The following is a 23,164-nucleotide window of genomic DNA, read 5'->3' on the forward strand; positions in this document are numbered from 1 at the left end:
AGACTCAACATAAACACCCTTATGATATAGACACACCAATTTGCAAAAAAGAAAAGCATGCATGATGATCAAAATTTTTTTGCATTTTCATCCAAATGGTAATTATAAAGCAAAAAAAATTACTTGTAGAAAAATGATCTTATTTTCAAACATGCAAACCCATACTTTATGCAAAAAAACATGTGCAATTTATTCCCTAAAAGTCAAGAACTGTTGGTATTTAAGCAGTGGCAGGCTGCTCTTAGTATAAGTTATGTGCACCATCTGAAAACTCTCTGCTACATGTACAGTCATGCACCAGTCTGGAGATATCACGGAGAAGAGGCCAGGAGTTCTGTATCAGAGGTATGTCATATTATTTGGCAGAGGTTCAAGTTTTCTCCACAGTTCATCAGAGAGGTTGCAGAAAACACACATTATGCACGACTATAATACAACCTTATTCAGGCAGAATGTTGTTTAGGCTGTGCACACACACCACAACTGAAGTGGAATGCCCGGTGTGTTCTTATGGCTGGAAAATGACAGATGTCGTCTTTGAAAGTGGTTCTCGGGTTAGGACTGAGGCCAGGGAGGGTTTGCCTTCGCACAAAACAAACAGACGCACACATTTTTAAAGCAGCAGGACTATCTTATCTCACAGGCACCACTGGGATCGCTCTGCTGACAAACAGGAAGAGAGCATGATCCACTTTCACCACTGCTTCCTTTAAAGTGAATCTACAATAAAGTTAAAAGACCCAACGGATAAAATACAGAAACAAATAAGTATCCTTTATATTTTATATAAAGCCAAACTTGGAATAGGTTAATTGGGTAGGGGGCAAATGCTGTCCATTATGTTTTTATGTTTGCCTTGGTATGGCAATATGTCACATGGTCATTTTAGGTCTTGACTCAACAGATGCATCTTTGGAGCCTGAAGCCTTAAAAGGGGCACAGCTAAATGTTATCAGGATAAGGCTCTCGAAAAAAAAATGGTTCATTTCCTTTTGAAGTGTTTCCAGGAGTTATTATGCATCCATGGTTGCTTGCTAGCATGAGAGCGGCTAAGCTTTCCCAATGACATCATCTAAAGGAGCCTGTGGGTTAGGTTTGAGGGCCGCTGAGCGTTTGACAGCATTCCGAGGTGAATACCACAAAATCCCATGTGATCCCAGGAGGCTGAGCAGGAGCTCTGGAGCTGTTTGGACAGGGATTCAAACCGGTGACCCTGCAGTGAGAGACAGCTTCATTTAAATCCATCATACCTTTCAGTCTTATTTTAATTTCGCCTGTCTGATGTAAAAAAAGGCTGTGAAACATCTGAACCACTTGACATCAAATCTCCGTTGTCATCAATGATGAAGGGCTTTGAGGATTAGTGTGTGTAAAACTATTCAACCCACACGCTTTAAATGACAACTTAATGACAGATAATTGGATGACACTGACACTGTTTGTGGCTTAAGGGTGATTGATGTGCCTCTACTCGTTCTGCCTTTTTCCTTTTCCGACCCCACAATGTGTCAGAGGTTTAGTCATAAGAAGAGTGTCACCGGTTTTTACAGCTGTTTCAATACTGTAGTTGTTTTGGTCAATGAGGGAACACTACCACATCTGTGTGTGATGGATGTTGACTGACCTGGTTGATTCAGATCAGACATCACTTAACACCCGGGATATAGCAGTGGTTACTTAAATCAAACTTGGTTTACTCACCAGGATATTTGCAGAGCTGAATCACTTTTATAGTGTGACATACATGGCTCCCTAAGACACAAACGCACCATGCAACCAAAGCATGAGTGTGACGATATTCCTGACACTCAAATGGCAAAAAGAAGACTGGAAACCAACTATAAATGTGGCTGCGTTGAAACCAAGTGAAGATTGTGAGGTTTCACTTTTGGTGTAGATAGGGGAAAAGACTGCATTTGTATTATTTAGGAAGAGAAAATTACATAATGGGATGTAAAGGGTCATACAAATAAAGTGTGGCTGCAGATCTACACAAACTGTGGTGCCCAAAAATACATGTGTCAATGTTTGCACATATTTCTGCAGAGAATGTTTGTAGAATTACAAAATCCTGGCTGAAAAACCCAGGCTCAAATGCAGTACTTTAAGACTTTTTTTTATAAAATCATGCCTGAGTTAACGTCTTCTCCTTTGAAACCTTGGAAGCCAGCAGGGGTCCAGAAAAAAATAGAGGGAAGGAGAGGGGACCAATCCAAACAACAAAGGAATGCTCTCCATCAGTTGGAGCGCTCCGCTCTCCCACTTGCCTGCCTTGGTATGTGTAATTACTCGGCAATTAAAGTGCCTCAGCATGTGACTGTGTGTGTGTTGGTGTGTGTGAGCCTGGCGGTGCTTGGTGACCATGCTGAACCATGTCAACAATGTGGCCTGGACAGATCAGGCTATTTCACACAAGTGAGTCATAGAGTGAAAAAACGAAAGGCATAGTGGATGAAAAGAAAACAGTATATACAGTTAGATAATGATGCTGCTGAAGGAGGGAAATGAACAGCTGTTAAAATATCCCTTTCTGCATCTTAATGTAAGCTGACCTTTCTCTTACTTTCTTATCTTCTTCTGCAGTCTCCTCTTATTCTGGTAACCACAGGAATGCAGGTTGACTGTCCCTGCAGTACTTTCATTTCACGCATAGTAATCACCTAGCCCACAAAGCAGAACACAAACACAGTAACGCACTCAGACACACACTGAGATATTCATTTCAGACGACGATATTTTAGCCTTTCTGCCCTTTTCTATTTCAACATGTAGTAGACAATGTATTTTTTATAGAGGTCGATGCAGACATGAAATATCCTGGATATGGTCAAATATACTGCAAATGCTCCTATATGCATTTACCCCACATACCTAACTGTCTCACAACATTGTTTCCATTCCAGCATCTCGAGTCAAACAATGGAAGGGAAAAAGTACTGAGCAGAAATACTATAAACAGAAACATTTATAGCCATGTATACATGCACATGTTTTATGAGCATTGTGGCACAACTTCCACACATATGTACCTCGGCGATCCCCGCATAAAGGTGCAACGGATTGAGGCTCTAGTTTAATGGAATAGCTTGACAATACTGAGAAGGTGTTGGCACAGCGGGCTGCTTTTTCACGACCTGTGACTTAACATAGAAACAAAAAAACTAGAACCCGTACTTTTCATTATTGGAAAACCGCCAAGTGCATAGTTAAAAAGCCAACTTTAGCTCACTGAACATCTGTTTACAATTAAGTGTATACCAATTCCAATACCATCAAGCTGAATATTTTCTTTAACAATTCTTTATAAAAATGTGCTAGTACTCTGTAAACCAAATTCAATACCTATAAATATAGCATTTTAAATAGCACAACATTTATACAATAAAGGATCCATGACCCTTTCTTGCATGAATTATGAAAGCCTCACTCAGGATTTTTTTACCAAGTGTCTTTTTATTGCTCTTGGGGCATTACAAACAAGATTTTAACTTTAACTTTTAACTCTAGTTTTTTCAAATTTAGAAAATAAATGTTTTATATGTCCACTCAGGAATGCGTTAAAGTCTAAACTGAACATTTGGAAAAAATGATAAATAAAGATGTGCAAACTTAAAATTACATTATAATAACTTAAGTATATATATTTAAGGCCGAAAAGATATTGCAAAGGAAGTATTTTCAAGAAGAACAGTAGCAGTAACAGTATGAATTTTAGTTGAAATATAGCCAGTGATGCATGACGTCCACTTTAGTGGATTTCCTGCAAACATAAAATCAATACTTTGACAATTTATGAATGATATGATTCCTTAGTTGTTACTTGAGGTCACCAAATGTGTTATACCTGCAGGGAGCGCTTTCCCTGAAAGGATATCGGCAGGATATCGGCAGGTGACATCTGGCTTTCTGTCGTTCATCTTGGTTTAGAGACATTTATCATGCACTTGCACTGACTTTCCACTGAGTGGCAGTGTATGGGATGATGCAATATGGTCCTATGTAGTGGCTGATGGTGCAACTATGCCATCAAAACCCATGCATACAAGAAAACACCTTTTGAAAAGCTGTCCACTGTAGTGACCCCTATGCGTGAAAGGGTTAAAGAAAATCAATTATACTGTATATACAGAAAAGTAAAAACGTCATAAACATTGGAGATATGTAACAATTCAACGTAACAAAGAGTTATTAATTGATATAGGAATGGTCATTTTATGGGTTTAAAAAAATCCTTTAAAAATGACTTAAGGAACTCCAGCATTATGTAGAAAACCCTTATCCGACAATGTTTTTGGAAGAATCTGCAGTCCGACCTCCGACCTCCAATACGCTGTGGGTCAGCACATATTTGTCCTGTCGTGCAAACACGTGTCATCTTTGTTTTCGCTCCTGTTCAGACAGCAGCAGGTTGTTGAGTTTGATGACAATGTTTGCAAAGTCAGTGAGCTCCACAAAGTCCGAGGTGATTATGTTGACCCCGTCCAGCCCCGGCCTCTGAGCCTCCACCCAGGAAATGATGGTGGGCAGGTTCCTAGAGGAGAAAGTGTATATGAGAAAGCAAACAATAACACTTCTTAATGTTAAACTGACGGATTCCCTGACCTTACAAACAATTATCTAAAGCCATGTTTCTGTCTCTGGAAGGATTATTGTTATTATTATAACATGTGCCAAACTCTAATCAGTTGTTTCTTAGCTGAATGTCTGTCTGTCCACCTCATTTCATTTGTTGATAAGATTCTGAGATACAGTAATTGGATTTGGGAGACAATGGACCTGATAGGAAAAAGTGAAAGGGAGTGCTGTTAGTTTCCGTCTGTCTGTCAGTGACTGCATTCTCTGCTCGTATTGCTTTGAATTCAAACACTTTCTGTTTTAGTTCTTGTCATAGAAGCACACACTGACCATGGCTCTGTAGCGGTAGCAGTTCCAACACTCTTAAACTCTCCGCTATGTCTGAGCCGCCTGCAGCAGAACAAAACCAGGAAGTCTGTTGTGTATCCAGCAGTGATAAACAATCCCATTTCCTCGGAAGGGCAGAATTAGGCCTCCTCCTGTCTCGCCACAGATTCCGCTCAGGAGTTTTATAGCCCAGCATCAGTGGCTGTTTCTCTCACTTTTGAGGGAAGGTACTCTAAGTCAGGAATTCCACTTTCAGCTGAGGATCAGAGAGCTAGCTGGCTGCTATACTGTGTGCAAATAATGTAGTCCTTACTTAGGGAAAGATCTCTTATCTAGGGGTGAAATGCGTTTCTGTTTGATTAGATTTAAATGTGTTATTTATATTTTCATTTGCACCACATATTTAGTTTGCTTGTATTAAAGATGATAATAATTGTTACTGTAGGCATTTGTAGCATGTACTGTACTGCCCTCCGTTAGGCCAAAAATAAATATTACATTGAGTTGAGCATTAGAGGACAAGATTCAAAGATACATGACAACATAAACACTCACACACATGGGATGGATTCCTAAATCTGTTATACATGTTTCAAAGCAGGTAATATATTAAAAATCTATTGATTAAACCCTTGCATTAGTTTACAGAAATCTTAAACTCAGTCACTGACCTCTCCACCAGGTAGTTGCGCAGCCCCCACAGCAGGCCCTTGGCCACAGTGTTGACCCTGGGTGTGAGGATGGCCTGAGACACGTGGAAGGAGCCATGATTTGATCTGTCTTTCAGTGTAGCTTCCAGGAACTAGACGGGAGAAGGTCAAAAATGAACTTGGTGTGAGATTTTTCTGAACATAACTTGAGTTACATATGGTACTTTGTTTTTAAGCTTGAATCCATTGTGTGTTAGTGAATTGTTAATATCTTTACAGTTTTCAATGGATAAAATACAATAAATATACATGAGGCTCCCATGCTGGTGAGTAGTTGCCACAGTCTGTGTTGTTTTCTGACCTGCGTGAGCTTGTTGGGTTCGGTGGTGTTGGCCCAAGGAGCAGGGATCTTGTTGCCGGGCCACATGACAGGGATGCCCTGAGCTGATGGATGGTGGTAGAACACAATCACCTGAGGAGAAAGTAAATAAAAGACAGTGAGCAGATAAGCTGCACAGACCGGGTATATGAGTAAATATCAGGTAATTAAACGTATGTTTTAATTTCTCTTATCTTGCATTTACACTAAATGTAGCACATTATATGCATACAACTTATTGGCACCAGTGCTGAATATCCCTGAAGGTAGGTGTAAAAAGACTGTTTAAAATCATGAAAACACATTTGACTTGTCTGCTCTTCACTAAAGAGATTAAGCAGAGTACTGGTTGCGTGTCTTTACGAATGAAACTTAATAAGATAGTTTGGCTTCCTTTTGAGCTGCTAATTGTACAAATCTCTCCTCGTCTCCTCCCTTTTCTTCGTCTACTCTGCCTCCCTTTCTTCTTTGCCAACTAACCCAGTTACGGATTAGGGCCAAAGGAGCAGGAGTTAAACTGATAGTATCCGAACCAGGCACTGACATGCACGTAGGACCATGCTGACGGAATTGCACGCACACAGATGTGTCTGAAGCGTGTGTCCATATGTTTAAGTATCATCTCCTTAACAAATGACGCTCATCACTAATTCTTGTCCAGAAGGTCACAAGTGACAGGGATTACCTGACCTCATGCGTTAAGTGTGACGTCAAATACACACACACTTCCATGCTGCTTTTACTACATGAGCTTTAAAGGGTCTTAACACTGGAGTCAATACACAAAAAATGTGGTTGGAATAATGTTTCAAGTGATGTTGTGCGTCCACTTTCATTCATCACCTGGTATTTATTCTTCCAGAGGTAGTCCAGAGTGATGCTGTCCACTGCACACATGTTACAAAGCTTGCTGCCAAACACTTCCAGCAGCATGGTGAGGAGGTACACATGATGCTCTGCGCCCATCGCATAGTAGTGGTTGAAGTCTAGAAACACTACCTGAATCAATCAAACAACAGACTGCATCAGTTAGTGTGTCTGTGCTTTCTGGAAATTATGTTTTTATGAAGGATTCTCACCTCTTTCCTGTGTTTGCTTAAGAAGGAGTTGATTTCTAACAAGCCTTCGCTCACCTGTGGGGGAGAAAGGTTGGAAATCACTTGTTGCATCAAGCCTTAAAGGTAACAAAACACTTTTTCAAATAGGGACCCGGCACATGTCGTGAAGCAGTAAAATGTCAGAAAATATGTAGTCCACTCACCTTGTGGCCAAACAGACCATGGATGAAGTAGATCTCCTTTCCGGACTCCCGTGGCTTGGAGGAGACTCGTAGATCAAAGTATCGGATTCCTGCTTCCAGCTGCTCCTTAAATGTCAGATTCTAGGAACACACACATCATTTATTACATCACAGGTTTAGTTAATGGCTTCAAAAACAGCTGTTACATAGACTTTTGAAATCTGCACCAAAAATCAGTGTAAATGACAACTATAAACTAAAAGTGTGTACATTTTAACTCAGTACCTGGGTCATGGCCCACTTCACCATGACCTTCTTGGCTAACACGCTGAACATGGTGGCCAGGTACTTCACAAATGCCTTCTGGTCGGGGCCAACAGGAGCATGCACATCCACCCAGTAGGTAAAGGAATCATGAGACCCTGCAAGAGAGATGAAGAGAAATTAAAATGGAATAGAGAGAGGATCCAATCATATCCCTCTCACACTATAGCTTTATTGTTGTGGTATCCATGCAGGTGGGATGGACAGAGGAGCAGAGGAGACACATCTTTACGCACGAAAGGCTCACCTGGCACGGCGAGGTGTTTGAGGGGCATGGCACTGAGCTTGGGGGGCAGAGAACCCATCCAGTCGGCATTGACATTTCCAATCCCTGCAGGTCGGGTCTTCATGTCAGAAACAGCCAATTAAAAACAAACCCTCATGAAACCGCGCTCTGGTGGAGATGCAATCCTGGAGGAGGATTCCTGTGTGCTCCCGAAAGATACAAACTACCGTAGATCATGTTCTAAAGTTACAGTTAATCTACGTATACCAGCGGTTCAAAACGACATCAACCTCTTACGACACGTTAGCTGTCCCGGTTTCTTTAGAGCCGCGCTGTTTTCCTACCGGCGAACAGGAAACAGTGGAGACAAGCAGCGGGTGGCTAACGACTGTGCTAATCCTCTTAGAGCAAAATTACACTTGTTATCTCCCCTCTCCTGCTTCTTGGGTTTACCTGCTTTGTGTGTTAGTGAGCAGACCACCACTTGGACACATGCTTACACAGAAAATATAGGAATGTTGTCTTCATTTTAAATTAGAATAAGCAAATCATGACCTGTAGCCTGTAAGAATAAATATGATACCCACGTTATTATTCATGCCATATGTCTGTGATCATCGCGGTGATGGGGACTACTTGGTGCATGTAACCTTCATCAGGGACTCATGTCTGTGTTCACGACCAATTATTTTAGCCAGCCCGGCTAAAATAACTGGATGGCCTACCTGCCTGTCAGCCTTCCATCTCGTGCACACATGTATCTCGTGCCCTCATTGGTCATGTGCGCGTTCGTGTGTGTTGGAGGAGGGGGTTTGTAAGGAAGTCTGAAGGAAGGGGCAGATTTTTTTCGGCTGCGTACTTTCAAATTGTAGCGCACTTGAGCTGGTTTCTCCATTCTTACCTACCTTACCTTTAAGGTAAGATTGATGAGTCTGACAGCTCTATACTGGTCCATGTGAAAATCAACACAGAACAGAACTACGGCTCCATCTTGTGGTGGAGCACATTAACTACAGTGTCCAGATATGAAGTAAAGAGGTCTCACTCTGACCCTTTTTTTGTCGCCCTGAACATTTATGCTGTAAATAATAGCCTGGAAACAAGTCACCTTGGCGGACAGATTTGAGTTCATCAGCTAACAATTCATCTCTGTCATTATGGGTCTGAAACTAGTTTGCATGGATAACAAAACAATTCAAACATAAATTAGGCTACCTGTCGCTTTGGTTCTTGCTTTGTGTGGCCGAGTTCAAAGTTGAACTCAAAGGTGTTAAGAACTTCGCCAAAGACTGTTAATATTACTGGCAACACAACTTCAAGTCAATTACACTTCTTTCAGAAAAACTAAAGTTCAATCTGTATATATATTTTATTTTTCTAAATCATGGTTTAAATTGTTTTCATGGATGTATTGTTTTTCTTAGATAAAAAAAAAACACTTCCGCAAGTCCCAGAAATCAATGCGTCTGAGCGCGCCCCTCGTCACATGGAAACAAGCGTCACGTTTGTATGGTTTGTATGTGCGTTGCCATGGGGAGCAGTCACGCGCACGTAAAGTATCGCAGGAGCTAGCTTTAGATATTTAATCTGAAGAAACTTCGAGCTATCAGCAGGCGCAGACAACGGCCGAGGAAAGGAGCAACGCCTCTAAATGGTGAGTTAAAAACTGGAAGAAGAAGAAAAGGGGGGTTTGAAAGAAATTCCAAGAACATGGTGGTTGAGGAACTGAACTGTCAAAGCAGACATGTCAACAACAAATGTTTCTCTGGTTTTAACTCTTTCTGATGAACTCCACTGTCTTTTATTTTTACAGCAATGATATCAGTTATTTTTTAGAGTTAGACTAGGATGTCTTTCCTTGCTGTGTGTTACATTTAATGTTTATGACAGTATAGTTTAAGGGAATCAATTACCTCCAAATGTACTTTGTCAAGAAATGGCATTTAGAATTTATGATCCAATTTAATTATTCTGTTTCTTTTCCGCTGTCCGGTTAGTGTCCACGTGTTTTCAATATAATTGACCTTGAATAGCTTCCTAATGTCATGTGGCCTGGATACTTTTCTTAATTCCCTTTAAATCCCTCCACAACAGATTGCCATATGCGAAAGCTGAGTGCAGGCCAGCAGTCCTTTGGCTGGCTTCTCCTCTTGTCTTAGAGCTTATTGTTTCACTGAGACTTGGACATCAGACAAGGTTTTGTTTAGAGCAATCATTTCTGGTCTATATACAGCATGCACAATGTATAACTAATCTATAAACATTTACATATTTGTAATTGTACTGATTATTAGGAGACATAAAGCTAAATCCAGTTTGGACATACTGTTTGGAGGGCCCCATTCAATGAAATGTACACTGATCTTATTTTGTGTGGTAACCCTTGGTTTACCTGCATCTTCATTTCTTCTAATCTAAATACAGCATGTCAGCGATCGACAAATGTACTCAAGTTTCAAGAAAATAGCTGACAGATGGAATTCAAATCCTAACACTAATGCTCAAAACTATGCTTTAATAGCTTTACATGTGTGTATGCTTTTCATTGTTCTTCAACCAATCCATATATTAACAGTTCATCCATTTTAAATGTTATTACCTGGATTATGTCAGAGTATGCATGCTGTGTTTCAGTCTACAGGGCTACCACTGTTTAACCTTGACATTTAAAGAGATTCTTCTGATGGTTGATAAAGAAAATAGCAATGATTGGTCATAAGTCCACTTTTGTAGCCTCTCATTATCAGAAGAGGTTCTTTGACAGTACAATCCCCCCCATGTAATGAATAGTTTACACCTTGAGGATAGTTCAAATGGCAAAAGTAACTACCATGTCCTACAAGATCTATAGATGTATGTTAAGTTATCAAAATATACATTTTACGACCATTAAAACCCCAGACTTTCTCTTGGCCTTTCTTTAAGAGAAACTGAACAAGAGGTTAAACTTAAAAGATTTCAGGGAGGCTACTCACTTTACCTTATTAGCTTTAAGTTAAAATACACGAGGCAGGTGCAAGAATACATATTTATGATTCGATACATATGCATAATAATACAATAATTGTATGTTACAACCTAAAACAGCACCGTGGACAGCTATGCATTTCACTACTAGAGAAATTAAACGATATCAGTCTGACAGGTGCGGTTAAAAAAGCCCTTTGGCTGAATATGCATCACAACATTATGATGACTAAGGCCTTTGGTGTGAATCAGATCCTCCAGGCAGGGTGCTTGGGGAAGGTAGTGGATGCCGGTAAGCGTGATGGTGATGTAACATCCTATTTACATCCCTGTTGACTTAATCTGCCTAGGGCTGGCTTTGTCATCTCTCTTGGGTGGTCATGTGCCTCCTACTAGTGAGACACACGCCTAATCCTCCTCCCTGACAGAACAACAAGAAGTGCTCCTCGTTTAGCTTTGTAGATCTAAGGAAAATCCTTGTGTTTGGTGATTTCCAGGAGTGGGTGAAGCTTCAAACTGTTGGCACAGTGTCCACTTTTGGCTGACCTACATGAGCAGGATCCAACCTTTCTAACAACGGGTCAGACACTGCAGGATGAGTGTGGAACTGCAAGGGTTGGTGAGCATCGTGACAAACTGGCCTTTTAAAAATGATGTCTTCTAGGAAATTAACTCCACTCAAGAATAGGCAGATGAAAGACTTTTGATCATTTGAATTGACTCAGTTTCCCCCCCCCCACCCCCACCTTATGCAGAAGGCAAGTTAAGACCCTAATGAAACCGTCTTGAGAGATGATGAATCGCTACACCACCCTGAAGCAGCTGGGTGACGGCACCTACGGCAGCGTGCTGATGGGGAGAAGCAACGAGTCTGGAGAACTGGTGGCTATCAAGAGGTGAGGGTATTGATCCTTTTTTAAATATACATTTTGTCCTCTTTGTTTCAGCATGTCTTTGTTATAGCATGACAATATCGCAATATTTGTGGTTATTTTCCCTATTGTGACAAAGCATAAATGTGCTCTCTATCTAGTGTTAAGGGCAGCTTTACAAGTGAGTGCACCATACAGTACTGACAGTTCTATATAAGTGCAATAACTAACTTGGTATTCCTGCATTTAACTTGTATTGCAGCACTTGCATTCTTTTTTATTGCACTATTTTACTTTCTCGCCTAAGATTGAAATCGCCAACAACTACACTGTTTTGTGCGTATGACGATAAAATCTTTGAATCTTAAATATTTCTCAAAGTTCATACAGTGCACAACCTAGTTTACATCGAATACTGTTTAACAAGTCTAACGATAACCCGGGAAAATGTCATCACAGCAAGACATTTAATAAAAATAGTGCGATATTTGAATATAACCACACTCTGGAAGTATATAATATCAAGGTTTAAGTTTCAATATACACATTCGTTAAAGAAATTGCTCGTTATATATCAAATTAAATTGTACCCACACATTTCTAAACCAATTTCTGTGCAATATTTGCCCACCTTAACACTTTTAGAAAGGATGCACTCAATTTTTTTTTACAAAACTGAACTTGAATTGTACTTGTACCCTGTATCAACATCTAAAACAATGTTCAAAGTGAAGTTTAGGACTTCTGGTTTCCTACCATCACTAGGGCAAACAACCGGCTAACATGCCTTTGTTCCAGCAGCGTGGCAGAAGGGTTCAATAATAGATGAGAAACCGGGGAGATGCATCCACCGGCTGATTATATGGTTACCATGCAAGTCAATACAGGTGGTGACGGTGAAAGGCAGTGAAAGTAGAGGGAGTGTGTCGGGTTGCTGTCATTGTGGAAGGGACCACAGAAACTGGCAGGTGACCAGAGGGGAGAAAGAGATACGTGCACGTTCTGTGACTCTTACATAACGGCAGGTGGAGGGAGAGGTAACGCTGATCAGAGAAGATAAGCTGTCGTAAATGTGTCTCGCATACCAGCTGTGGTGTGGTTTGAATGTATATAGCAACACATACTGCGATAACAACTTAATACAACTGAATCAAGTTGCATTTCACACTTAATTTAAGAAGAGAAGCAAATGGTAAAGATGTATTTATGTCACTTTATGGCTTGAGCTTTTGCTGGTTTTATACTTCAAATGAAATGCGGTGAAATTTGAAACACCTCAAAAAAGCTGAATTATTGATGGAGGTAAACAAAGGAATTTCGACTCTACTGTATGTGGGTTATATGCCCTGCAAATGTAGTGTCTTGTATTTTCAAGTTGCATGTAATAATTCACATCTGGTTTTGACTTCCCCCACAGGATGAAAAGGAAGTTTTACTCATGGGAAGAATGTATGAACCTAAGAGAAGTGAAGGTGAGGATGATCTTGAAACTTTAGATGATGCTGTGTTACGCAAGCAATTATGCCTTAGAGCAGAACGGTGCCATATTATTGTTGATGTTCTTAACTTTTCCCATGATTCGTCACACTAGTCTCTAAAGAAGCTGAACCATGCGAATGTGGTGAAGCTGAAGGAGGTCATCAGAGAGAACGATCACCTGTACTTTGTCTTTGAGTACATGAAGGAGAACCTCTACCAGCTTATGAAGGACAGGTAAGAAGACATTAACACACTCTACAATGTATGTCTGCACAGAAGTCTAGTTTGAGCTTCCAGAGCTTCCTCTTTCTGGCGCGAAAAGTTTAGACATTCATTCACACAAATAGGATTGTGATGTTCCTTTATATTTTCACGTGTGCTACATTTTTCAACTCATTTGATCAGTTAGTGTGTACCAAAAAAAAAAGCGATTTCATGTATTCTTTCTGAATCCTATCAATTTTATGTTTACAGAAAAAAGTTGTTCCCTGAATCAATTACAAGAAACATGAGCTTTCAGATTTTACAAGGCCTGTCATTTATTCACAAACATGGTAGGTGCACTGTGTTCCCTTCATGGCCTGCAAGTGCATGACAGTGGTTGCATACTGCAAGATTCACGGCATATTGAGAAAACTAAAAAGCTATAAAAAGTGGAGCATTTCAATCAAAGTTCGAACTTGGCAATCTGGTGATAAATAAATAAGAATCTTGTCGTTTGTAAACCCTTAATCATCTAACCTGTTGCTCTGCTTTACTTTAAAGAATGGATGTGTGTACGTTTTGGGGAATGTGACAGTTACCTTGCACTACCTGCTATTTTTTCCACACATCCAGAATGCATGTTCTTTTCAGGATCTCTCTTTCTTTTAACTGCTTTTCTTTCATTTTTCTTTTAACCCTCTTTCCTTCCTTTTCTGTCTCTTTGGTTTTCTGTTAGAGAGAATAAGATGTTCTCAGAGAATGAAATTAGGAACATCCTGTTTCAAGTGATATCTGGGTTGGCTTTTGTACATAAGCATGGTAAGAGGCTTTACTCTGTCATTCTTTACCTGTTCATATTCAGAATAACCTTTCAGTAGTTGGTTTGGGTGTATATTGTAATTTAGTGCTAAGTGCACTGCCAACATTTAGATAAATTCCCTTTAATGTACATGTGGAAATAAGTATTGTATACCATCAATAACAGGCTACTAAAACAGCTTGCTTAAGGTTAAAGAAACAATGTATCCATGGTTCAAAATGTCAATGTTGAATACACAGACCATTGAACCAAGGCCAGCGCTGTCAGCGGGTATATACACCCAATCATCAGCTCCACCGTTTTTCCTTTTTCTTCTTCTAAATTTAGCGAAAGTTTTAAATACTAATGTAGAACAATTGCATATGATTGTAATCTGGCAATGTGCTTTACACAATGACTTAAGACTTACCAATCCACAGGGTTCTTTCATCGGGACATGAAGCCAGAGAATCTGCTGTGCATGGGTCCAGAACTGGTGAAAATAGCAGATTTTGGACTGGCCAGAGAGATCCGCTCCAAACCTCCGTACACAGACTATGTTTCAACCCGATGGTAAGCATAATGAATCGCCATCTTAAACACAGAGGAGAGCATGTGCATCTATTGCAGTGTGCTTAACTGCTTTGGTACAGATGCAAGTTAGATTCACTTTTTGCAATACCCTGATTGTACGTTTGTTTACTTGATTATGTCCTCTGTCCAGGTACCGGGCTCCAGAGGTCCTGCTCAGATCGTCTACCTACAGCTCTCCTGTTGACCTGTGGGCGGTGGGCTGCATCATGGCTGAGCTCTACACTCTCAGACCTCTCTTCCCTGGAAACAGTGAAGTGGATGAGATCTTTAAGATATGCCAAGTTCTAGGCACCGTGAAAAAGGTGAGAAGAAACAGAATGACGAAAACAACATAAAAATACCTGATTAATAAATAAAACATACATTTAACCATCTGATGGTGTCTTCCTCCCGTAGACGGACTGGTCAGAGGGCTACCAGCTAGCTTCTGCTATGAACTTTCGCTTCCCCCAATGTGTGCCCACCCACCTGAAGACCCTCATCCCAAATGCCAGCAACGAGGCCATCATACTGATGAGGGACCTGCTGCAGTGGGACCCCAAAAAAAGACCCACTGCTGTACAGGTGGGGGAGAGTATGAGAAACCATAGCTTTATTTGCATTAGCATCCTAATCCCAGTCATTTGTTATTAGTTCTGAAGTCATGCCTGATTCCCTCTGGCCCTCTGCATCACGTATCCATATCATGCAGAAAACATGGTCAGGTCATTACATGATTAAACATAATTTCCTCCACTGAGACGGTTTGATTACTCTGTGGGCCCTGGGTAGGAAACACCTTACCAGAGGGAGGGACTTTTCCATTCTCTGCTTACAAAGCTCCCAGGTGTAGGATCACATCCAGATTTAGCTGATTCCAAGGAAACAATTCAAATGATGTTTAACTTACTCCACACAACATATACATATCTGAATAGGATAACGTCTACATTGCTATTCTTTGTAATGCATTGTCACATTGTATACATTAAAGCAAACTTCCTTACAGGTTTGAGTGTGAAATGTTAATTCATAGTGAACAATGCTCAGGGAGTAATCGTAATAGCTAAAGAACAATCTGTATTCCTCTCTCTTCCTGTCCAGTCCCTGCGTTACCCATACTTCCAGGTAGGCCAGATCTTAGGGCCTCGTCCTCAGAGCCAGGAGATCAAGAAGGTCCAGGCCAGGCCGCCGGTCTCTGAGTCCAAGGCTGATACCCAGCAGTCTTCCTCTGACTCCAAAGCCTCCACTTCCTCCTCCAAAAACCAGCAGCAGCCGCACCATCATCATCCTCTTCAGCAGATCCCCCTTCCCCAAACTGAGAGTAAAGCAGGAGGTCATGCAGTGAGTATCACAAACATTATTGTATTTCTTGTTGAATCAAATAATGGAGTTGTCTGAGTTTATGCAGATTCAAACACTACCTTGTCATACATAAAGGAGTCTTTCTGGTCCCTTACCTTGCAGAAAGCAGCATCGCAGGGCAGTGAGAACAGCGTTGGTGGGGGGGGGATGGCGGTGCTGAAGAGCGGCCGTCGTCGCTGGGGCCAGACCGTCGCCAAGACCTCAGACAGCTGGGAGGAATCAGACCGCTCAGAAACCGCCGTCTCCGACTCCAAGAAGCCCAGCCTGGGGGACGCAGAGGAGGAGTGGGGCCCTCAGGAGGAGAGGGGCCCTCAGGAGGAGAGGGGCTCTCAGGAGGAGAGGGGCCCTCAGGAGGAGAGGGGCCCTCAGGAGCATCGCCCACAGTAAGTGTCCTAACATAACTATATTGGTGAATTGTGATTTACATCAAGCATCTCGCATTTCTCAAGAGTTAGTTATGTATGCAAAATGTCCTTAACTTCCCTAAATGATTTAACAAATCTATTACCCACCATAGGAATAGGACTTATATTCTGACTTTATGTGATGCATGGAGTTGCTTTTTCGGTACAGACTCTTAAAGTGTCTCGTTTATGTTTTCAGGCCCAAGCCGTCGGAGCAGAAGCCTCTGTATTCCTACAGCACAGTCACTAAGCTACCCAACAATGTTAAGATGGGCCAAATGGACCCCAATCTCCCAGGATCTGCTGCACGACAGCACTACCTGAGCCAGTCTCGATATCTGCCAGGTAAGACTGCATGATTAGCAATCCTTATCCTTGGAAAGAGAGCACCAAATTGTAGCGTTTTATATGCAATTTTTCAATTTGTTGTTATAGTTTGGCATAATATCCCCTCTTACAGTCTTTATATGCGTTGTTTAAAATGTCAGATGAGCTATTGTAAAGCATGACTGCTGGTAGATCTAGTGTTTAATGCTGAATGACACTAACTATCGTAAGAAAACCTAAGAATCAGCAAGTCCAAATGCAAATGTCCCTAAATATTGGTCCTAAAAACAAAGCGTTATCATCATACTTTAGGTCACCTGATCAGAGAGTTTCAGAAAAAATTCAACGTGGTGATTTAAATGTTTGTGTTGATCATTCCTGTTGCTTTTAGGGTTGATCGGCAAGCATCAGACTTCTTCTGGCGATAAGGAGTTGAGTGGTTTAACGCTGCGGGACTTGTGGGAGAACTCCTCAAACACTGTAAATAAACCGCTCGCTCCTATTGGAGGAGGATTATCAGTCACGAGAGCCAAAGCAGGTGAGGACTAATGTCTAACGTAGAGGTGTTAAGTGTCCAGATTTTACTAACATGTTAACAAAATCAAATCTATCAGAGATAAGAATCAGGACATCACCTCCACCCACCTCATTATGCCATGCAGTGGAAACCTGGCTACTGTCAGTGTCACATGATACAACACTTCTGTGCCACCAAGGCACTAAATGCTAATGATGCAGCTAATGTCTCCTGATCAGTAGTTATGGAGCCATTGACAAAGCAGGGTTAGGAGTGAGTGTCTGCGACTTTAGAGAAGGGAGATCTCTATAAATCATTTGTCATGTAGACAGACACACAATATGGGTCCCCGCTGTGCTCTCTTCTTCTTCTTCCGTCTCTTTCTTTCACGCTGTCTCTCCCTCTCCATTGCTTATTCATGAGATTAAGACTGTCGGTGTAAGATCAAGTGTTCCTTAAAAGGCCTTCAACTGCACCCCCTACTTATTTGTCCCCACACTCACACACAGCGTTTGTTTTGATACACGTATGAACCTATTTGTATCTTTACAGTCAAGAACAATAACCCTTTTTCTAACTGAGTGCTAACATGATATTTATCTCACATTTCTGTTTTTCCTTTTCCTCTTCTTTCTGATTGCATGCATTTCTTCTTCGGCCCTCCTTTTCCGTGTGAAACTAGAAGACAATGCCTCTAAATCTGACGATAGCCCGCCAGAGAAAACTGTTGTTAAAGAAAGAATGCTGGAGAAAATTGATCTCTCCAAAGGTATTTTATTTCATGTGAACTTTTGTGTTGTATTTTGAGTGTTTGCTGATGCAACAAGCTTCAGTTATTCACCCAGCATCTTAACATGTGAATGAACCCAACTGCCAAAGACTCTGCAGGAGACAAGGGTACAAATACACAGTTTAGCCAGAGAACTAAGAGCTCCAGTTGCTAAATAGATGTTAGATTGCACTACAACCACAACATCTTCTTGGGGGAACAATAAGGCTTTTCACTAATTACCCCGATAAGCATCTGTGAGCTGCAGATGGATGGAGTCGCTGCAGAAGCTGAATGACTTCAATCACTCGGCCTTAGTCATTTGTTTGGGTCCTCAGTAGCTTTTGCATATGCAGTAGCCACTTCACACACATCATTTGTATCAGTAAAGCCATGTGTGAGAACATCTATTAAGTGTGTTTTCTAAATTTGACTTCATTTGTATGTTTTCAATGGTGTACATTATTTAATCTTATATGACCGTGAGAAGCAGCTAATGGAGGTTGATACATTAAAATAAGACACATTAACTATGTTTTCTTCTATTTTAGGGAACTTTGTGAGCACCAAATACAACCTCTCTGGCGCTTATATTCCTTCATTCCAGAAGAAAGAGGTGGGCTCAGTGGGGCAGAGAATCCATCTCGCTCCTTTGGCTGGTCAGCACACAAGTAAGATTTGATCATGCTAAGCTGACATAATTATTCTTAATACCTTTACATCTGGTAACTTCACTTGATCCCCCTTTTTCCAGCTCCAACGGTTTCACTCCCTCATCTTTCTGAATATCAGTTTGCCATGACTATTCGTACTCCTTTACTCCCTTTCTCTAATCAATTTATCACCTACTTACTGGTACTATATGTTTCTCCTCTTTCTTCACTCTTTCAGTCAATCCTTCCTCTTCTCCTGATAACAAAAAAGAGAAATCTAAATCTGCAAAGGCCAAGCCTGTATCCAACTCCTCTTTGAGCGAAAGTAATGAAGGTATTGGCCTTTTTCCAGTAGTTACTTGATTTTTTTTTTAGCCTTTTAAAATGGTTCTTGCCTGATTCCTTGCATTGAAGTTTTCAGATGAACAAAGCTGTCCTTCTGTATTGTTATGGTCCAGTGCTTTGACTGCTGATGACATTAAGATCCTAGTAAAATCCTGTCTAGCTAATGTGGATGTGTCCTGCTTGCTTTATCTGGCTATAGCTTATGTGTTTAATACTGTTTTTATTAGAGAAAACTCACTGACTTGCGTGTTCCTCCAGATTACGAGGGCTTGAAGAGGAGAGCAGACAGGACTCAGATGAAGGGGGGCAGCTACTCGGCCCTGGGGAAGACTTCTGGGAATCTCCTCAGCCGAGCCCCCCCCGTGCAGCCGGTCCACGGCAGGGTGGACTGGACATCCAAATATGGTGGAACTCGGTAGATCGGACAAGTCATGCAGCTTCTCCTGCTTGATGGACTCTTGTATACATATTTAGATAATGGATGTTAACCCCAAGCACAGTTTTAAACACACTGAAACCCTACAGGGAATGCAGTATGTTCCCCTGAAACAAATGACAAAAAAATTAACAAGGTAGCTGGTAGGGGAAAAAACTGGTCTCAAAAGACATGCTTTCAGGAGACATTTTTCATGCCACAATTGCATAATTCTGTTTCCAGAGAGCCCAAAAGATGTTACTGTAAAACATGTTTTGGAGATGACGGTTGCCATGATGCTGAATAAGACTGTCTGCTAGACAATCCCACTGTACTCCAGTGTGAGCCAATTCTACTGTTAGTGTTGAGATACTCTGTGTACAATTCAAATGTAGCATAGCTTTTCATTTTTATACTGTAGTTTATTATTGTTGTCAAGTATTGTTTTAATACTGATAGAAAAGCACTAACAGTAATTTATTAACGTTGATCCCTCTGCTTTAAATTTCATAACAAATTGTAATAGCAACAAAAACGATCCCTTCAACTTATTCTGTGCCGCAAGACAATGGCACACCTATTTGTATTATGCAATGAATTAATTGAGCATTTTGTAAACATTTTATACAAATAAATAAATGAAATGTCATAATGCACTCATACAAAAAGGACAAGACAACCATTTCTATTATATAAACAAGGTTCTATATTTCATCCTCAAATATACACTTTACAAAATGACATTAACGGTCAACAGTGAAAGACAGATGCTGACATGAAACAGATCATAGGGTACACCTCAGAGTCCATCACGACTCCTGGGGTTTCTGGAGCAGAGACAGACCGAGCTTTCCCACCATCACAAGACTGAAACAGGAAAAAAATGAAAAATCACATCTCTGTTTTTGACATTTGGCCCATCGTCTGGGGTCAACAGAAAAGGTCCATATAATGAGCCTATCACAGACATTCATCAAGTACATGGTCTTTCATAGAGCCAACCACCACACCTTGTCTGAGTCATCCTTTTTACCTCTCCTTGAATATGTTCATGTATGTAAAATAAATCAGTTTTCTCATATGACAAATACCTTGCTGCAGCCATCAAGCCAGCTGGCATGAACTTCCTGGATCCGTAGAACCTCTTTCCCATCACACCAGTCAGAGCTCCTGATGTAGCTGGAAGACACAGGATGAACAAAATAAGATGTAATACAACTTGCTCAGAAATTGAAATTATCCTCATGGGACACAAACATGAGTGTTGTCAGTATAATTACCAAGGGACACCCAAACTTGTTTAGGGTCATTGGAGATCTGGTAGGCACCGAAACCTGCGAGTCCGCCGAAGAGAACACCAGCAGCCAGAGAGGGGACACTGCCTGAAAGAGAACACACAGCACATCAACACCATTTATTATATCAAGGACTGAAGAGCATGAACAGACTGGTGTGTGTGGGAGTAACACACTTTAGTTTTATATGCCATGAAAATAATTGAATGAAATAGATAACATCCACATCCAAAGCATACACAATAATACAAAATACAAGAATATAAGGTTACCTGCTTTGACGTAACCTATGACTCCCCCAGAAGCGATGAGGGCCGCGTAACCATATCCTACCCAATCCACAGACATGTTGGACACCTGCAAATAAAACGGCGTATGAGTGGACCTACATTAACTATTTAATTCAGACAGCTTCCTATTGAACACATAATAAACGTACAAGTGCAAAGACATCAAAAGGACTGTCTGAATGCTGCAACACAGAGGTGTTACACAACACTAGCTGAGGAAAGAGCAGGTAGAGAAACTGCATCATTAAAGAGAGTTCTCCCGCTCTGACACAGTAGTGCTTGTCTGTTTAATATCAGAAATCGTTACAATGTGGACCAACGGAGGATACATATCTGTGTGTCTGGCTAACTCAGATAAGGCTAGCTGCAGTGGTGGAAAGTAACTAAGTACTAGACTTGTAATTTACTCGAGTATACTACTCCACTACAATTCAGAGGTACTTTATGTACTTTTACTCAACTACATTTATTGTATACCTTTATTTACTTTGCAGATTTTGATTAATTATGTAAAATATAACCAAGTGTTAAATCAGACTTTAGTTCCACCTGGAGTAAATTCACAAGCTACCCTGCAGTATACAAAGTCATTCAAACTAGCTGCACCTTTACCAGCTTTGAGAACACTTTAATGCATTAAAAATTATAAAACAAAATATATAATATATTATTCTGAAATGGGCCAATCTGCATAATGAGTACTTTTAATTTAGGTACTGTATTTTGATGCTAATACTTTTGTACTTTTACTTTAGTATTATTGAAATGCAGGACTTTTTCTTGTACATTTTTCTTCCTACAGTCTGGTACTTCTACCTTTACTCAAGTACAAGATCTGAGTACTTCTTCAACCTCTGCTTGCATGTGCAAAGACACCAAAAGGGCTGTCTGAATGCTGCAACGCAGAGGTGGTACACTTAACTAGCTGAGGAAACAGCACGTATAGAAACATTGTATCATTAAAGAGAGTTTTTCAATTGCAACCCTTGTCTGTTTAAAAAAATCTGAAGTCGTTACATTGTGGACCAACAGTGGGTTATGTGTGTGTAGGCTTTCTTATATAAAGCTAGCTTCTTTAGCACAGAGCCTTAGCCATGCACGCCTACCACAAACTAGCATCTGTGTTGCTGCTGCAGACATGCTAACACGACGGATTACAGAATATATACGCCATTGTTTGTATTGTATTTACAGCTTTAAACGTCTAAAAAAGCAGTATGAAAACATGAACCACAAGTATGCTCCATACAACCTTGCTCTCAGTTTGTCCTCTGTTACTGTCAACACACGGCAGCCTGTTCTCCACCGAGCACAATTTAGTGGTACACACAAAACGCGACAGGGTGCCTGATGGGAAATGTAGGCCGTAGTGGTTGGGAAGCAGGTGCTGCTGCGTTCATGAAAACACGATGTATTGACATAAAAAATAACAAAACTTGACACAAGGTTTTGGCTTTTCCCCCCTCAAACTAACAATTTCTCCCTAACTTCCCTGTACTTGAACGCAGCTGAAATGTCCAGCACTCCTATGAGTCCTGTAAAACCAAAACAATTTAAATATGTATTTAAATAATTATGTTTATAAAACGTAGTATATCGTGCATAATACATTAAAGTCACAAATAAAACCTTCTAAAATGTGTTCGCCTAGACAGTTCTTCTCTTAAAACGTACCATTTTCCCTCTTAATTTCCCCCTGAACGCAGCTGTAATGTCAAACTCTCTAAATGCTGTTCAACCTATGGTTTTAAGATATATTTAAATAATTATGTTTATAAAACGTAGTCTATTTTGCACAATACATTCAATGTCTTAATTTGTCTATGCATACAGAAAATAACAGGAGCAATCTAAATCAATAATGGAACATAATGTATAGGATTAACGATTAATTAACACGTTGGTAATAGCACCATTTGTTGCATATCATTTGACACTGCCACCTCCCAAGACTGATTATGTACCCTTGAGCAAAGCGTCCCCATCTGTTTCCACATTGATGTGCATTAGACAACAGAGCATTATTTCAGAGTGATTTGCTCTAAGGAAAATAACGGCTTCTGTTGTTTGATATGCCATAATGAAATGTATTATTTAATTGCTGTAGAAAAAAATACAAACAGTGTGGAAACTGAACCCTGCTTACAAGAAAGTCTTCCTACAATCTAA

The 23,164-nt window shown here is 40.5% G+C and overlaps 3 protein-coding genes across 7 annotated transcripts; 1 reads left to right on the forward strand and 2 right to left on the reverse strand.

Moving 5' to 3' along the window:
• Positions 1-2,994: 2,994 nt before the first annotated feature.
• Positions 2,995-14,546, reverse strand: plcxd2 (phosphatidylinositol-specific phospholipase C, X domain containing 2). The gene is made up of 9 exons (XM_034212111.1): positions 14,473-14,546; positions 7,743-7,839; positions 7,457-7,593; positions 7,193-7,312; positions 7,011-7,064; positions 6,775-6,930; positions 5,914-6,024; positions 5,574-5,704; positions 2,995-4,531 (listed from the first exon to the last, which is right to left on the reverse strand). Exons 1-9 carry the CDS (start codon positions 14,491-14,493, stop codon positions 4,372-4,374), a joined length of 987 nt encoding a protein of 328 aa, XP_034068002.1. The 5' UTR covers positions 14,494-14,546; the 3' UTR covers positions 2,995-4,371.
• Positions 9,262-20,072, forward strand: mak (male germ cell-associated kinase). Of its 4 annotated transcripts, XM_034212107.1 has the most exons (17): positions 9,262-9,375; positions 11,186-11,307; positions 11,444-11,584; positions 12,978-13,032; positions 13,152-13,273; positions 13,514-13,593; positions 14,483-14,615; positions 14,767-14,938; positions 15,033-15,200; positions 15,720-15,959; positions 16,083-16,363; positions 16,584-16,729; positions 17,103-17,249; positions 17,911-17,997; positions 18,549-18,668; positions 18,889-18,984; positions 19,254-20,072. In XM_034212107.1, exons 3-17 carry the CDS (start codon positions 11,481-11,483, stop codon positions 19,412-19,414), a joined length of 2,112 nt encoding a protein of 703 aa, XP_034067998.1. In that variant the 5' UTR covers positions 9,262-9,375; positions 11,186-11,307; positions 11,444-11,480; the 3' UTR covers positions 19,415-20,072. The 4 variants fall into 4 exon arrangements, with proteins under 4 accessions (XP_034067998.1, XP_034068000.1, XP_034067999.1 ...); XM_034212109.1 differs by lacking the exon at positions 18,889-18,984; XM_034212108.1 differs by lacking the exon at positions 17,911-17,997.
• Positions 20,073-20,092: 20 nt separating this feature from the next.
• tmem14ca (transmembrane protein 14Ca) lies at positions 20,093-22,337 on the reverse strand. 2 transcript variants are annotated; one of them, XM_034212113.1, is made up of 5 exons: positions 22,248-22,337; positions 20,978-21,062; positions 20,691-20,792; positions 20,502-20,589; positions 20,093-20,277 (listed from the first exon to the last, which is right to left on the reverse strand). In XM_034212113.1, exons 2-5 carry the CDS (start codon positions 21,051-21,053, stop codon positions 20,220-20,222), a joined length of 324 nt encoding a protein of 107 aa, XP_034068004.1. In that variant the 5' UTR covers positions 21,054-21,062; positions 22,248-22,337; the 3' UTR covers positions 20,093-20,219. The 2 variants fall into 2 exon arrangements, with proteins under 2 accessions (XP_034068004.1, XP_034068003.1); XM_034212112.1 differs by lacking the exon at positions 22,248-22,337 and adding an exon at positions 21,145-21,370.
• Between the last annotated feature and the right edge of the window lie 827 nt (positions 22,338-23,164).

The sequence above is a fragment of the Gymnodraco acuticeps genome, unplaced genomic scaffold (assembly GCF_902827175.1).
Source record: "Gymnodraco acuticeps unplaced genomic scaffold, fGymAcu1.1, whole genome shotgun sequence".
NCBI classification, from domain to species: Eukaryota; Metazoa; Chordata; class Actinopteri; order Perciformes; family Bathydraconidae; genus Gymnodraco; species Gymnodraco acuticeps.

Excerpts from the sequence above, each read along its gene's own strand:
- mak (XM_034212107.1), top strand. The coding sequence starts at position 11,481 with ATGATGAATCGCTACACCACCCTGAAGCAGCTGGGTGACGGCACCTAC. Across the intron at positions 15,960-16,082 it reads GTAAAGCAGGAGGTCATGCA|AAAGCAGCATCGCAGGGCAG; the intron begins GTGAGTATCACA and ends CTTACCTTGCAG. Across the intron at positions 18,669-18,888 it reads TTTGGCTGGTCAGCACACAA|TCAATCCTTCCTCTTCTCCT; the intron begins GTAAGATTTGAT and ends TCACTCTTTCAG.
- tmem14ca (XM_034212112.1), bottom strand. The coding sequence starts at position 21,240 with ATGATGCAGTTTCTCTACCTGCTCTTTCCTCAGCTAGTGTTGTGTAAC. Across the intron at positions 20,793-20,977 it reads CATAGGTTACGTCAAAGCAG|GCAGTGTCCCCTCTCTGGCT; the intron begins GTAACCTTATAT and ends GTTCTCTTTCAG. Across the intron at positions 20,590-20,690 it reads ACAAGTTTGGGTGTCCCTTG|CTACATCAGGAGCTCTGACT; the intron begins GTAATTATACTG and ends TGTGTCTTCCAG.
- plcxd2 (XM_034212111.1), bottom strand. The coding sequence starts at position 14,493 with ATGAAAGAACCCTGTGGATTG. Across the intron at positions 7,313-7,456 it reads TGAAGTGGGCCATGACCCAG|AATCTGACATTTAAGGAGCA; the intron begins GTACTGAGTTAA and ends GTGTGTTCCTAG. Across the intron at positions 7,065-7,192 it reads ATGGTCTGTTTGGCCACAAG|GTGAGCGAAGGCTTGTTAGA; the intron begins GTGAGTGGACTA and ends TCTCCCCCACAG.